The sequence below is a fragment of the Mauremys reevesii genome, linkage group 3, assembly GCF_016161935.1.
Source record: "Mauremys reevesii isolate NIE-2019 linkage group 3, ASM1616193v1, whole genome shotgun sequence".
Lineage (NCBI taxonomy): Eukaryota > Metazoa > Chordata > Testudines > Geoemydidae > Mauremys > Mauremys reevesii.
The window spans coordinates 194,373,659-194,390,490 of NC_052625.1; the positions used below are offsets into that span (position 1 = coordinate 194,373,659).

The 16,832-nt window shown below is 40.5% G+C and overlaps 1 protein-coding gene across 9 annotated transcripts in view; it reads right to left on the minus strand.

Annotated features, from left to right (window-relative positions):
• RUNX2 (RUNX family transcription factor 2) overlaps nucleotides 1-16,832 on the minus strand; it is a 232,972-nt gene that overhangs the window by 118,567 nt on the left and 97,573 nt on the right. For 8 of the 9 annotated variants that reach the window (XR_005595948.1, XM_039529526.1, XM_039529524.1 and 5 more), the window contains 2 exons: nucleotides 16,027-16,183; nucleotides 9,816-9,920 (listed from right to left, as the gene is read on the minus strand). Coding sequence is in view for 8 of the 9 variants with exons in the window: in XM_039529526.1 (XP_039385460.1) it covers nucleotides 9,816-9,920; nucleotides 16,027-16,183 (262 nt within the window). In the remaining variant the exon portion in view is untranslated. Of the gene's footprint in view, nucleotides 1-9,815; nucleotides 9,921-16,026; nucleotides 16,184-16,418; nucleotides 16,771-16,832 lie in introns of those variants that run through there. The other variant, XM_039529523.1, reaches the window with a different exon arrangement.

Below are 16,832 nucleotides of genomic sequence, written 5' to 3' on the forward strand. Positions count from 1 at the left end.
TAATTCTGTCTCCAGAGTAGGATTTAAATAGTATGCAGTAAATAAGGCAGGGGCCACACTTTGTTCTATGAAGATAAAACAAGATATTGAATAGCTGCTCATTAAGTGAGCATCAGTCATTCTGTGTACTTAATGAGGGAGCGGTCCTATGGAAAAAATAGTATGTGATCATGTAATTAAAGACTGTATCAGCCGGGCCAGTTTGTTTACCTGCCGCATCTGCAGGTTCAGCTGATTGCGGGTCCCACTGGCCGCGGTTCGCCGCTCCAGGCCAATAGGTGTGTCGGGAAGCCGCAGCCAGCACATCCCTGGGCTTGCACCGCTTCCCGCAGCCCCCATTGGCCTGGAGCGGCGAACCACAACCAGTGGGAGCCATGATCGGTTGAACCTGCGGACGCGGCAGGTAAACAAACTGGCCCATCCCGCCAGGGTGCTTATCCTGGCGAGCCGCGTGCCAGAGGTTGCCGACCCCTGGACTAACTGTTTCAACCAAGTACTCATGGAATGGTGGAATACACGATTTAGTGAGTGTGAGCTATATGGAAGAAATTCTTAATCTTAATCTGGTGTGACGAAAAACCTCAGTGCAAAGCCATATTAAGGGTAACATTTTCAATAAGTGACTTAGGCTCCTAAGTCTCATTTTCATTGTGGTGCTTTTGAAAATGTTATCTTTGTGTTTTAAAATGACTCTCGTTTTGATCGCCGAGCTCAAGAGTTGAAACACAGCGTCACTTTACATTCATAGGTCTGTCTTTCAGTCCTCCTGTGTGTCCAACACATTCACATGCAAAGGTGCCAATTTCATTCTGATGCTGGTTTGATGAACAAGTGTTTGATAATACACACACACACACACAAATACAAAAGCAAGCAGTTTCCTGAACATAACCCACAGAGCAGACATATGAGAGTCTGTCTAAAGCAGTGAGTGTGAAAGCAGAAAGTACATTCCATATAGTCAACTTTTACACCAAGGAATGAAAATTATTTTAATTGATAAGGGAGGGTTTGCTTGATATCCTAGGAATTTCAACACTGAAACAATGATAAACTTTTGGATTTCAAATGCCTAAAATATACTTTTTCATTTATCTAAACTTCTTATTTATTTGTAAGACGCTATTGCCTCCAAGCCCCTATCAAAATCTGGTCCTCACTATTGCTGGGTGCTGAACGAACACAAAAATAGATACAGTCTTTGCCATGAGAAGCACTTCCCTTTTCCTCTACACACCTCATTAATTGTACATCCTTACAAGAGTGGGGGTGTATTTTATCTCTAGCGCTCCGGTTTTTAGTTAATTTTGTGTCACTTAAAAATATAGGTCTGAATTTTCAAAAGAGACTATTTTGAGAACGTTTTTTTTCTTTTTGCCCAATTTAAAATTTACTGAAGGGGCTTGATTTTAGAGAGTCAGCACTTTCAGAAAAATCAGCCTGCCTTTGAAAAATTAGGCCACAAATGATACCATATTGGAGCAGACAGTTTGCCCATCAAGTTTTGTATTGTACACTTCACACTACCTCTGGCAATGGCCTATCCTATGCATGGTGCTTCCCAGGAAACCTCCGCTGGGTATACAATGTTGTTCATAGAGGAATAATTTCTTCCTGACCCGGCCACATGGGCTTATCCCTGTATTTTAGCACCTTAAGTTACAAATGTCACTATAAGACTTATCCAGCCCTTTCTTAAATCCTACTATACTATTTTATTTAGATGGTTATTGTCCTGTCTAGCTCAGAAAGACAATGTTACTAGCCTCTGAACTCTCACTGGTGGTGGTATTCAGGATCATTTCCACTACACTGGGGATACAAGGAGTTGGACAGGACACCAAGATAAAAAAAAAATGTAGCAAACTAATTAGTTTACCGTGGTTGTGATTCTGACAGCTTTATTCATACTGAAGAGTCCCCGTGAAATGAATGGGGCGATGCAAAAAGTTAGGCGACTCAATGAGAGTAAAGTTGGCAGAATCTGGCACTGCGTGACAGGGGGCCTGGAGGCAGCAAAACCACTTGAGTTGGTGCTATTCAGTGAGAAGGGTGTACATGGTGCTGTGAAACAAGTTACATGCCAGAGGCAAGGCGAGTGGGTAGTATAAAAGTTTGACTAAGGAAGAAAGAGGTAAAATATGCTGATGCAGGACAACACCACAAACCTGGCAAGCATTTCCAAAAGCTCGGTACTAGCGGTAGACCCTAAAGCAAGCCTACAATATGCAGCTGGCATCAATACAATGAAGACTGATACTCTTTTCTGATCTTGCAGCTGCTGTAGGCACAACCAGCTTTTTTTTTTTTTAAGCAAAAGGCACATGAGCCTTTTTTATTGCTAGATTTTGTTCTTCCTTCCTTGGACGAATATCCACACTACTAACAAAAGAGAAAATCCCACTCACCATACATATTTGGGGTCTCACGTGCACATAAACAGCTGAGTTGGGACGGAAAACAGAAATGCCCTCATTTTTATATTATGGTTGGAAAAGAAAGTGGGGACATTGGCACAGTACTGAACCCTCCCCTCTCCACTTGCTCTTCAAGCCATATTGTCTATAACAATCACAAAGCGTATTATCATCTTTCCATACTTTCGGCTGCTTATGTATTGCTACAATGTTTTAGTGAGATGGAGAACGTTGTGAAACACCAGGGCTGCAGCTAAGCCACTTCAGGTTTTGATCTTGACTTGGACATAGACCTGCAAGAAGTGGTATTTGTGATTCATCTAGGTCTATGATAGTAGTGGAGACACTGTACTGCTCGAGATGGCCTATGTTAGATGAGACAGAGAACAGAGGAGCTGAATATTTGTACTCATTAGAGATTCCAGCACTTTCCATAGGCTTAGGGGGGTTTGTTCTGGTGTTCTGGGCAAATTGCAATATAAGACCGCCAGACACATACGAATTTTCAGTTAGATATATTCTTCACTTCCTCAACAAAGTTTCTTTATCTTATGGTTGCGTACTGTTAAACAGCTCCCATGTTCCACTTCTGGGATGACTGCATTTCAGTGGAGAACAAAGTGATTTCCATATCTAAAGCTTGTAAAGAAATTTAGAATGGCTGAAAAGGAAATAAACTATATAAAGGTAAGATGTATATTATTTTAATGCCTTTTTGTAGGATCCTGCTGCAAGGCCAGTATAACAAAACTACTAGTAATGGTTTTTAACTGTCAGGACTGTCTTTTGCAGATCACAGTTGCTTTCTTGCTGTCCTCCCCCTCACGTTGCGCCATGTGAAGATATAGAATGCCCTCACTTCTGCTATTGCCTAGAATTATTTAGTTGCATCCCTTTCTCCCCCCTATCTATTCAGTGTATGTGGTAAGCTGTTTGGGGCTGGACTGCCTCCTACTGTGAATGTGTACAGCATTGAGCACAATGGGGGCCTGATTTCAGCTGGGGCCTGAAAGGGCTTTTGTAATACAAATAAAATAATTGCAACATTGGAGCATACTGTGGTATCATCTTATACACCAAATGAGATGGTGTTTTAAGCAGCGTTATCAAAACAGAACCATGAAAATAGTTCATTCTCAATTGAAACATTCCAGCCAGATCTCTCTCTCTTTCTCTCTCTCTCGCTTATGTTTTAGGGAGCAGTTTTCTGTTCAGACTCATCCATTTGCTTTTTTTATATAGTCTTCTGCAGGATTTTCCCTCTGTAGTTAAGTACATGGTCAGCCAACACCCCTCCCAGACATCTCTCGGCAGCGGTGTGCTCCTGAAGAGCAGGTTGATGAAAACCATATGGATCATGCAGATTTCAAAACAACTGCACTGTACAAAATTGAGGTTATGGGTGAACTGCATGGCTCAGTCTTTTTTCCTCAGCTTATCCGTCCCAGGATCAAAAGGTATGATCAACTGAAAACTGGTTGGTAACCTCCATGAAATGAAGTTGGTGGTCTCAGTCCAGTTCCTGGTAAACTAGTGTCCATCTCATTAATGACAGCTGTCAATAATGAACATCCTTACTAGCCTCCCCAATAGTAAGGATAGGAACTGAATGGTTATTGTCATAAACAGATAGTTAAGGGTTAAGGTCTCTTTTACCTGTAAAGGGTTAACAAGCTCAGTGAATCTGGCTAACACCTGACCAGAGGACCAATCAGGGGACAAGATACTTTCAAACCTCAGTGGAGGGAAGCCTTTGTTTGGGTTCTTTGTTTTGGGTGTTGTTCTCTCTTGGGATTAAGAGAGGCCAGACGTACATCCAGGCTCTCCAAGCTTCACCTATGACAGTTATGAACACTGAGCTACCCTTTCATCTGTAAAAATATCTTCAGGGTAGACGCAAGCACGTGGGTAACACTGGTCAAATTTGTGCAGCTGCTGCTTCTGCTTCGTGGGGCGCCCTGTGACGTGGGGCCCTGGGCAATTGCTCTGCTTGCTACCCCTTAACGCCAGCCTTGGCTTTTTATATGTAGAAAAAAGTTGTGGAACAGGTGGGCCATGGAGTTTTTATAGTATGTGGGGGTGGAGGGTGGAGTGGGCTCAGAAAGAAAAAGGTTGGGAACTCCTGGCTTAAGAAACCCTGGGCCTGTCCAGGAGAGGTTCTGAGCACCTGCAAATCCTAGAGCAATTAATGAATGGTGTGGGTGCTTTGCACTTTCAGGATCAGACTCTTAGTGGATTATGTTACATGGCAGATAGTCATGGTGTACGAACTTGAACAGCATAGCAGAGCAGCGCTGAACATTCCTAAGGCCATATGATCACATTCCAGCTCACATCTTATAGAACGGAGCTGCTTGTAACACAGAGGTGAAGACCTATCAGTGGCAGTAACAGCAACTTTCAAACCATGCCCATGCTGGTCCTTATTTTGTTCTCATTTACAGTGGTAGAAATCCAGAGTAATCTAACTGATTTCAACAGAGTAAAAGAGATCGGAATCAGGCTCCGTTTTTCTAACCTCTACTTGGATGAGAATCCAGCAGCCTTTTTATAATATCTCAAGGACCTCAGTGTTAATTTAAAATGAAAATTTCCTGACTACACCAACATATTACCACATTCATATTTAACCTGTGTTCAGTTTCTGGAATACATATAGCTTAAAGCATTTTTTAAACAATGTTTAATATAAACTACAAGTATAAAGTGGAATCTGTGCGTATGTAAAATGTGCTCTTGTTCTGAAAACTACACATCTCCTGGCACTACACAAACTTACCGCAGTGGAAAAACATATTCAAATCAGTACATATTGGGTTAAGAAGGGGTTGCTGAAGCAGTCTTTGAAAGCAAGCCAGGGAATATTCTAAACAGGGGACACACTGCATGTTTTAACTGCTGTGATAATTCTGCATAAAGAGATGTGAAGGATCCAGCTCCTTGCCGTAGCATGCCATGTATCGCTGAATAAAATTACTGCCATGCAGTCTGTTAGTGAAGGAATGCGTAAACAGGCAATGTAGCATTGCATCAGTTCCACAAAATGTTGCACAACACAAATGCCTCTCGATGTGTCATTTCCTGCTTGGCCACCAGCCCAGCTCCTGACAGTCAGTCAAAAATAAAAAAAAGAATAAAAAAACCGAAAGAGATTTAAGGCTGTTCTACTCTAAAGCACATTCCACCAACCCCCGACTTACCCCTCCACCCCCACCCCTTGGAAGAAAGGAGAGAGAACTTCCTAAAAGCTGTTATGGTTCTAAGTCTAAGAATCTCAAAAATCTCAATCACTGCTCTGCATTTTATAAGCCAGTCAGCCAAACAGTTAATACCCAGACTGACCAGCTCCTCTTGCTAGCTTTTGCTTGTCTTTTGTCGAGCACACAGACAAAAAGACAATGTTTGCTCATACCTTTCATCACGTGTGTACCTCACAGGCTTTGGCTGCAGATAATATTCTGCAAGTCTAATGAAAGCAGAGCTTTTTTTCCCTACCAATTAATATATGCTAAAAACAGGGGTGACGTTAGGGGGTAGCAAGCAGGGTAATTGCTCAGGGCTCCATGCCACAGGGGGCCACACGTGGCAGGGCTCAGGCTTTGGCTTCAGCCTCCCATGGCAGGGTTCGGGCTTCAGCTTCAGAAAGGTTACAGAAATCCAATGTGTGAGCAGGTAAGAGAGGCAGGGTGGGGGCCTGCTCCTTAGTTTCTGCCCTGGGCCCCCCCACAAGTCTAACCCTGTCCCTGGCTGAAAGCTCAAAATTTCACTTCCATTTGAGTGGATTACAAAATGCAGTCTATCAGTTTGGAGACTACATTTTATAAGTCCGGTACATTAAAGACAGGGGCGGTTACATAACAGGATATGTCAGGTATTTGAGAAGGCACAAATTTGTCCCCAAGATCCCTACCCCATCCACTTTCCAGATTCCATTACCTGGCATGCCATGCTCTGTCCTAATCCAACACAAAGACTGAGCAGCAGTGTAGAACTCCCTGAACTTCATTCTGGCTAACACTGAGAGTTAACTAGTCGAAAAACACCTCTTTCCTACAAAGAGACACAGGAAGAGGTTCACCTTTCCCCCATGTAAAAATGGGCAGCTTTTACCAGTTCACTTTCTAGACTCAATCTAATAAGGCAACCCGACGCCATCATCTTGAAATATTTTAAAATAATAACAAAACAGCGAGATGAGAGCAGCAAGCTTCTACAAGCAGATGTTTAATATGACTAAACAGAGCTAATATTAAGAGCTTGACTTTCCAAACTGCTGAGCTTCCAAAGCTCCAACTGAAATCACTGGGTGCCATGAGTGTGCAGCACCTCCTCAGGTCAGGCTCTAAATGATTGCAATATCTGTCATGGTATTGCTGCTGCTGCTGCTGCTGGAAAACATACAGTGTTTGTTCTCTCGAATCAATTTGCCAACAGAAGGTCAAAGTGCCTTGCCTATAAACACGCCTTACAAATTCAGGATCTAAAGCATGAAGTCATGTCTTAAGATGATAAGCTGGCAACCCAAGTAAATGACATTCTGTAAAGATGTGCATAATTTTATGTTTACGCTACTTAGGATGAAGGTTCTAATAAGTCATCAGTTGTGTTCCTTTAAAGGGAAGTTTTATAACTGAGATGAATCACAACTGCAAAAGATCAAAGTTAAAAAACATCAATGATGCCATGGGGTACTTTTTAATCATGTAATGAATGATGATCATGTGCTCTTATGAAGTTGGTCCAACTGCCAACGCCAGATGTGTATATTAAGAAAAGAAGTTGTTTGTGATGTGACAGCCCTGGTTTAGCCGCCAGAGAGAGGAAAAATAGAATAACATGCTTCAGACATTTGTGTGAAATGCAGGTCCTGGCAAAGAGGGGCACTGTTTGCTAATACATAACTCATTAAGAAAAATACATCTGCTATTAGAGCCACTTGTTGAATAGAAGTCATTATTGCCCCCAACCACTTAGCTTTCCTCATGCAAGGCAGGTGCCAAAATTTATTACATTGATTAATGCAATTACTAAAGAGCAGAAATTAATGCAGGAATTCTCAGAAGAAAAACACGTCAGTGAAGCTTCTACAGAAGACTCCATTTTCCAGAGCCGTTCTCTCCCTAAAATTCACATCAATGACTCCCATTCAAAACAACTAGTGAGTCTCCAGCTATTATGGTCCCATATCTTATGCATCAGTCCAAAACAACAGAGCTTGCACAAACCAACCAACTCTGAAATGAGCATCATAAACCAGCCAAACAACATTCTAAACTTGAATTGGCCCTTCTTGGCCACGTCTGACGGACTGGAAGCTATATACAAGTGGACTCCATCGAAACTACAGGAACTGATTTTCAGTTATCGAGCATCCACACTTAAGAATAGTAGATGCACATCACAGCTGAAGATCTGTCCCAAAGAGACTAGAGTAAAAAATTCAAGTTGTCTTAAAAATAGGATTTCTAAGATACATGAACATAGCCTGAGGTTTTTTTAATTGCTTATTGTGATGGTGCAGTCCCAGTCTAATTAAATTATTCCTCCCACAGTCTGTGCCATCCCCATCTATTCAGATGCTACTCTCTATACACTCTTCACCCTCCACCCCCAAGCCCACACTGTCTCCTCTGCCTGGAGATATCCAATTTCATGGATGCATCAACACATGGAAGCAACCCCTAAATGGATTAGCCAAATTCATTCCTGATGTAACTAACTCCTTTGGCATTACACCAGGGACACATTTAGCCCGAAGTCTCCAAGCAGGTTAGACAGGGCCAGCAGTCACAGGTGAACACAGCATCTTTAGCAAGAACAGAAAAATTACCAAAAGAGAGTAAGACAAGACAAAACACTCTCTGCAATGTAACCTGAAAGCAGAAAACCTCCAACAAGAGCAGGCAGCACCAGAGGTATCTATGGAATGAAATGCATCCATAAGAGCAGAGTCACTTGACTGTTCTCACTTACTGATCAGGGGAAAATTATGCAGACAGGGCAGGTCTTATGTAAGGCAGAAGACATTTTAAACCACTTCTCCCAATCTTAGGGGAAGGACCTGCAAATTCAGCTGTACTGGCCTGGGAGCCACTTCACTTGTGTACAACTCTACCTACCTGTTCCTTTGCAGTATTTTAAGTAAAACTCCCTATAAACCCTAAAAGGTCTAGTCTGAATTTGCTGATCAAAGACAAAACAATGAATTGAGATGTTTCCATTAGGAGATATTTTTAATGTGGCTATTCATCAAATAATCCTTAATCTCTACACATACTTTAAATACAACTAGACCTGGTTAATGCCAATCAATTTGGAAACACAGTTTCTAGCTAGATTAAGAAAAAATCTAGGACTGGGTCCTCAGAGGTACCTGCACGATGCAAGATTGATTACCAGTTAAATCTGCCAGCCAGACAGATAAACCAAGATAGATTAACCAGGTCTGACTGTATCTATTAGTAGGAGCTATCTATAACAATTACTGGAACATGACCAAACACAACTGTCATAACAAGAAAGCCAGCAATTATTTCAAATAGATTTTTGATAATTAAGGCGTGTGCATGTTATAAAAGGTGAGTGAAAGTCTGTTTTTTTTAATTAAACACATTCTCTGTGCTTGGGAAAAACACAAAGGCAGCGCTGTCAACATGCTAGGGCTTTTATGGTTACTTATTTCGCTCCTTAGCTCCCAGGATCTGTGGTAAATACACAGTTGAAAATGGACGTTGTGCTAGGAAAATCCAATTTCAGGTGTGACAGGATTAACCAGTGGTCATTGGGCCAGACGCATTAAGTGTGTGATAGCAAAAGAAATCCTGAGCAAAGAAGCATTTCCCACCCCCATCAATTGGGACTGATCCTGCATGGCACTGAGCATCTGCTAACTTTTGAGTCTCCTCAGTCTGAAGTCAATGGAATTTGAGGGCACTCAGCACCTTGCTGGATTGGGTCTACTGTCCCAAAATCAAATGATACATGGAAACAGTGGGCCTGATTCTCATTTACACCAAGGCCCATTTACACCATTCTGGCTCTATAACGGGCCCTTAGTGTAAATAAGAATCAGGCCCACTATTTCCAAAGTTCCCTTATAATGCCAGAGTGGTGTAAAGGGGCCTTAGTGTACATGAAAATAAGGCTCAATGTTGCCCTAATTCAGAAGAATTTAAGCACATGCTTAATTTCAACCATATGAGTAGTGCCCCTGAGTTCAATGGAACTGCTCACATACTTTAGAGTTAAGCATGTGCTTAAGTATTTTGCTGAATGGGGATCTATGTTTCACAAAGAAATGTATTCCAGCTGTGAGACTCTATTAAACAAAATTAACACTTTACTTTTACAGACTCCCATCAGCAGATATTAGAGCATAAAGAAGAACCCAGTACTTACTCCTTGGCTCTCTTGGTCCATCCACTGTAACCTTTATAGCTCTGTGGTATGTAGCGACTTGCGGGGGGTTCGTAAGGACAGTTATTGTTAAGGTAAAACTCTTCCCTACAGAGAGAACAAAAATAACAAATGAGGAATGATTATAACATGAAAACAGACATATGCCTGGGCAGTATAGAATAAAAGGCGTTTACAATTCTTCCCAGTCATTTCCACAGTCATGAAAATTAAAAACACAAACTAATCATAGGAGTTTTCTTCCCCTTCAGTTATACTCTAATATCAGTAATACCATCCAAGTGCTGACTAGTTAAGATTTCTTATTTAATATTAGATCATGACACAATGATAGAACAAGAGTAATTCACTACTGAGGATAAGCCAAATTCGGCTCTCATTTACATCACTGTAAATCCAAAGCAACTCAGCTAAATAGAGTTATTTACGTTTTACTGTGGGGTGACAGAGAGCAGAATTTGTTCCTAATGTTATTTACTTCACATTGTTTTGTCATTTTATTTGTTTGACTTCACTACAATAATATGAGGAAAAAATATATATTCCTCATGGGTACCATTTAACATTTAGCTTGTCCATCCTTAACCTGCCTATCATGATATGATGCTATCTTTGTTACTGGAGCAGAAATTTGTCCTTACATATACTCCATCTATTAAATCTGTAAATATCTATCCACTGACTGTGAGAAATTGTTTTTGTATGTATAAAATATTTTCTATCACAAATCTGCATTTTAACTTTTCAGTGTTCCATTTCACATAGACATTGTACACGATGATCTGCAGCCTTTGGCACAATGAAGAACTAAATAAATAAACCAAAAGACTGGATCTCAGCATACATTCTCCCAAGACACTGGCCTCTGTTCTGCAGACTCACTGACAGTTGTAATCAGTCAGATATGCAACGGTTAGTCACGTCAGATAGTCAAAACTGCAAACTCTTTCAAGACAGGAAAAGGTGGGCGTACAACAGTGACTCAATAAAACAGTCAGCAATCTCAGGCCTTACTGCTCATTTAAGCTGCTACTTTACCAGAATCTTAAAACTCATTTTTTATTATTTTTTTTTGGCCAGTGACTTTTTTTCCCCTCTCGTTGAACTCTGAAGGCAGTCACTCAAAACACAAATCTTAAACAATATGTAAGAGCGCAAAACTTAATGCAATCAATTCAAAGCCTAATACGGAACAGGTCTTTGGCTGTCAGATCTAGTAATTGATCTTTCTTTTCAAGCCAAGTCATATACTTTCAAAACCTGTCTGAGGCACACATCATTTACTATCAAGCGTATGACTTCAGACAGTCTTGGCCATATTTTCCTAAGAGCAAGCGACAGAGACTATTTCAAGAGAATAAAACTTTCATGTAGAGTAGAATAACTTTCCAGGTGGAACTGTGCTCTAGTTGCGCCCATTTCTCTAACAGACACTAGTGAGAGTGAAGTCTGTGAGTTCCAGGCTCTGGCAGGGGGGATGGAAAACCAAAAAGATTAAATTCTGGTAGCAGGCAGCAATGGGAGCGTGTGGAAGAAGTTGGCTGCCCTCTTCCTTGCTACTCTACAAAAAGGTAGAGAGAGACCCTTCTGCAGGTCTCTCAAAACTGACATTGCAGAGAAGAGTAACTATAGAGGAATAGTAGGAATTTAACCTATTGCTTACACAAAAATTCACCGGTGACATTTCACCCATTTGTACAGGCGCAGCTACTGCAGACATCTATGGGAGTTTCCAAGTGCATCTGCAGACAGAATTTGGTCCTACCATATTATGGTTTTATTAATATGTCAAATGGCCATAAAAGCCTGCCTAGATTAAAAAAACAACACGATAAAGCACACTGCTTGTGACAGTTTGAAAATTCATTCTACAACTAGACAAGTACTGCAAGATTTTCTAACTCAAAAATATCTCTGCATAATACAATGGCCAAAAAATACACACTTCATGTAAAGGGCTATATTTTGCCTTCTGCCAAGGTCTGTGCGCATGTCTAAATTATCATCCTGCCAAAGCCTAACTACGGGCAGTTGAGCACATCTAATTTGAAAGGGGGCGAGTTTTCTTTTCCCTACTTGATATTCTTAGCTACACAGATGCAATAACGTATCAGCATTCAGGAAGTCTCAGCCCTCCAACTAACCAATTCACTGCTTTTTGTAGACCAAGGACCCAATCCTCAAGGTGCTGAGCACCCTCTACTTCCAGTGAAGCCTAAGGGGATTGAAGGCACTCGGCACCTTTTCAAGAGGTGTGCTACACATTATAGGATTGGACCCAAAGTACATTTCACAGGATTATGTATTTGTGTGAACACTTATGCTTTCCACAGTTAGATTTAGTTGATTTTCTGTATATCTTCCATCAGCTGCAAAATCTTTCTATGTACCTTTTTTTAATAGCTTTCTCTGTGCCCTTAAAAATGTCAACTATTTACTTCTGGTAGCTAATGAATAATTATAGTATTCTTTAATGAGCCTCACAGGGTAAGAAATTATTTGGCACTCTTGCTTGAATGTGTCCCCAAACTGTGCATTCTTTGTCATTAACACATGTGAATGCAACTGACATAGTAATGGGCAAGGCTGACACATGTTGGAGCCTAAAGCTAACCAGAGAAATTAGCTTGGAAGCAGACTTGGCGACCTGTGGATGTGTTGCATATTTTTTTTATCCAGATGCTAATGTGATTAATTCAAAATATCAAGACACAAAAAAATGATGGGCCTGATCCAAAACCCATTGAAGATGGGAGTCATTCCATTGACTCCAATGGACTTTGGATCAGGCCCCTAAGGATAAGTTACTGCCCTACAACCTCGCATAAGCAACTCCCATTGAGACTAATGGGACGTCTGCATACACATTTAGGACCCAGTGTTAGGGTACTTGTATTTCCCCATCCAAAAAAGCGTTTGTGTTGCCCTGGGATAGACAATAAATAAACAAAACGGTGAAGTTGCAGGTAATCTCTTTTGTTGGATAATATTCAAATGTGCAAACATCAGAGCATCCCCGTGGGTCATGGGAAAGAAGGGAAACGGAGAGAAGGTAAAGAGGTAGGTTGATGATTCAGATTTGATGATTAAATTTAGAGATACACAGATCAAAGGGGGAGCTATTTTGAAAGATGTAAACTTAAAGTCAGAAACAGGTGTGGATTAGTTTCTTGCCTCTGAAAAATGACTTCTTTACTATTTTATTTTTCCTATCCAACTTCATGCAGCCACCAATATTCTTCTCTGCTCTATGTGTAGCTTTCTCACGTCTGTTTGCTACTACTGTTTGCTTTCCTGCTATTTTAAGTGGTGTTATAAAAATCTATCATTAATGATAACTCTCTCTCTCTGTTCTGTCTAAGTCTGGAAGACAAGTCTGGACCAATTTCTCCATCCTGCCTCTGGCAGCAGAATGTGGCATTTCAGATCTTCCACCAAGTCCCGGCTGCTTCAAAGGAAAATCCCTACTTTCTTCCGTTAAGATCATAAGAAATATAGGGGGAGGGGGTCAGCTCTGTTTGGACATAATTACACTTCATCAAAAGAAGCTTTCTTCATCTTCCATGCGTGAAAAGTCTGCAAGCAGTTAAGTCTGTCTTTTTTCTTTTTTTTTTAAATATAAAAATTGCTATTTGGGAAACTAGCCAAAACTCAGAAAGCCAATATAGTAAAACAGTGCACACCCTTTGTTTTTCTTTGAAGTTTCTTAAATAAATATGTTGAGAGTTTGTAAAGTACACTATCACTTTTCCATAGATTTTACCCAGATTGATCAGAGAAAACTTCTTAACCAAAGACTGAAGAACACAAAAGATAAATGAAACTTCTTTGGCCAAATTTGAAAAGAGAGAGAGAGAGAGAGAGAGAGAGTGTGTGTGTGTGTGTGTGTGTAATTAAAATTAAAATATGTGTGCATATGTATATAGTGCCAGATCCTTTTTTAGATATTCTTCTTCATTTCCTATGTTTTAATAAAAAAGTATATTTCATAGGTTTCAAATGAGATTCAGAGCGCACAGGTAGTACATCATATGACAGTTCTTTTTCAACACTTGTTATGGGATATAACTACTGTACTTTTATGGTAAGGCTGCACTAGTGGTGGAGCCAGAGAACCTTCAAATTTAATCCATCAATGGAAAGACAAAAGCAGACAGTAACTTTTTTTTTTTAAAGAAAGTAAGATAAATGGAAGAGAGGAAGAACACCTTATCCTAGAGGGTAGTGATCTCCATTTTTATATCATATTATCTTTGCAGTAGAGTGGTCCTTTATTATATATAATTTTAAAAAACTTAAAAGCTAAAAAGTACACATTATTGGCCACATTCCTAAAATAAAATCTACTCACTGGAAACAGTCCATATTGAATCATTTTTATCAAACACTTATAATTGTAACAATGTGCCATCTGATTTGAACTATAGAGGCAGTTGTCAGAGGTTTGACTTTCTCTGACAAACGATCGCTCTGTCAAAGCTGGATTGCAACTCCTCTACATAGTGTATTATTATAAAATTAGCATTTTTGTTAATTTTGCAACAGTATGTGTGACCTTTTTTGCCCCTGGATGACTTTTTAAAAAATAAATATTACATTAAATATACAAAAATATTTAGGCTGAATCAGTGGCCTGATATAGCAAACGCCTCTGAGGATTCCTTCAGTAAAAACTGACAAGTCAGTTTCCTTTAAGGCATCCTTTGAGTCATTAACTCAAATTTTAAAGCAGCTGCAAGAATTTTAAAAGGAAATTCTTTTCAATCTTGCCTTGGTTATAAAAGCTTCTTATGACTGGAGTATAGATTTCAGATTAGAGGACGCTCTTAAGCAGCAAAGAGACAACTTCAGGGCTCTAAATCTTTAGGAAACTAGAAAGTTATAATCTCCACCATTCTGATGTAAGCAATGTGTATTAGAGGTTAAATTTCATTCAAACCAAAAGCCTACAACCAAGGTTTATAAAGTTAAGAAAGCTACAGACAAGGAACATAAGATTGCATGTTGCAACACATGTGGAGCCTGATCCAAAGCATTCTGAAGTCAATGGAAGGCCCTATGGGATTAGGCCCATAAAGTGTATGGCCTATAGCTAGGGCCCTACCAAATTCACGGCCATGAAAAATGCATCACAGGCTGTGAAATCTGCTCTTTTGTGTGCTTTTACCCTATTCTATACAGATTTCATGGCAGAAATTAGTATTTCTCAAATTGGGGGTCCTGACCCAAAAGGGAGTTGCAGGGGGGTCGCAAGGCTATTTTAAGGGGGGCATGGAATTGCTACCCTTCCTTGTGTGCTACCTTCAGTGCTGGGTGGCCAGAGAGCAATGGCTGCTGACTGAGGGCCTAGCTCTGCAGACAGAGTGCAGAAGTAACGGTGGCAATACCATACTATGCCATCCCTACTTCTGCGCTGCTGCTGACAGCAGCTCTGCCTTCAGAAATGGATTCCCGGCCAGCAGCTGCCACTCTCCAGCTGCCCAGCTCTGAAGGCAGTGCCACCGCCAGCAGCAGCACAGAAGTAAGGGCAGCAGTACCACAACCCCCCACACACAATAACCTTGCAAGTCCCCCATACACACAACTCCTTTTTGGGTCAGGACCTCTACAAATACAGCACCTGACATTTCAGATTTAAATAGCTGGAATCATGAAATTTATGATTTTTTAAATCCTATGACAATGAAATTGACCAAAATAGACTGTGAATTTGGTAGGGCCATACCGATAGCATATGTGAGATGCAAAGAACATAATGATAGCTCTTCCTGCTACCAGTTAAGAGGCAGCCTTACTGCTACAGGAGTACATGCATTTTTCTTCTCTCATTATGATGGCCTGAAATCTGTTGTGTGACTTCATGTAACTCAGAACACGAAACTCTTCACTTCATTCTCCCCTCCCAATATGAGTAAAATATAGAACCAGGTCGGTAAAAAAATTTTTTTCAGAATTCAGATGTCATAAAAACAAAAAAAAATGTCAGGAGTCAAAAAAACCTGGCAAGGTGCAAAGACAACAAACTCAGTTTGGACAAATGCTGAAGTTTGCGAACAAAACCTGCATTTATCCTTGTAAATGAAAGTCTGATGGGGATTTATTTACAGACTAATCAGTATTTCATTGTGGAATCAGTTTGACTTCTCGACTGCATTTGTTATTCATTATAAAAATATTAAATGTAACAGCGTACCTCTTCCACTCCTGCCCACAAATCTTAGGTCATTAAACCTGGCCACTTGGTTCTTCATCACAGCAGAGGCATTCCTCAGCTCTGCAGAATAGTTTTCATCATTTCCAGCCATGACGGTGACCACGGTCCCATCAGGTACTTCTCCTAAAGCCACCACCTGTGACAATGGGGAGACAGAAATAATTCTTGAAATTAGGTTTGAAAATGTTTGTCTTTGTTGCACTTTACACATCTGCACCTTCGGTATTAAGCACTGTAGTGGTTGTTGCTGTCAGCTGTGCGTCAATAGTCATGAGCCAGCTGAGTAAGGAAAAATTGTTACATCAAACAGAGAAACATCACATAAAGTCTCTCTTTCTCATAGTCTAATAGAGGGTCCTTCTTTGTTTTACCTCTTCAGAAATGTTCAGTATCTTTATGGGGAGTATATGGTTTAATAAATCCTCAACGCCAACTTTGTTCTTTGCAGCCTGTGTGCAGTGGGAAAACATGAAATATGGCTCATATCCATAAATCATACACGAGAATGCATTTGAAATGGAAAGTCGGATATTATTATCAGCAGCCATTTCGCTCTGCAATTCTGTTCTATTTAAACTCTTAGACTGGCTCCCATCATGGTAGTATCTGAGCACCTGATCATGTCAGATTTCACCAGAGAAACTGGGTCAGGCCTAAAGAGTTGGAGGGGAAACCTCTAAATAACATGTAGCTGCAGCGGGGAGTAGTGCTGGGGCTTCAATAAATGGCACACCTCCTTTGGAAGCGTTCTCCAACATTCTGTTTTGAGGCATTGTGATGCTGGA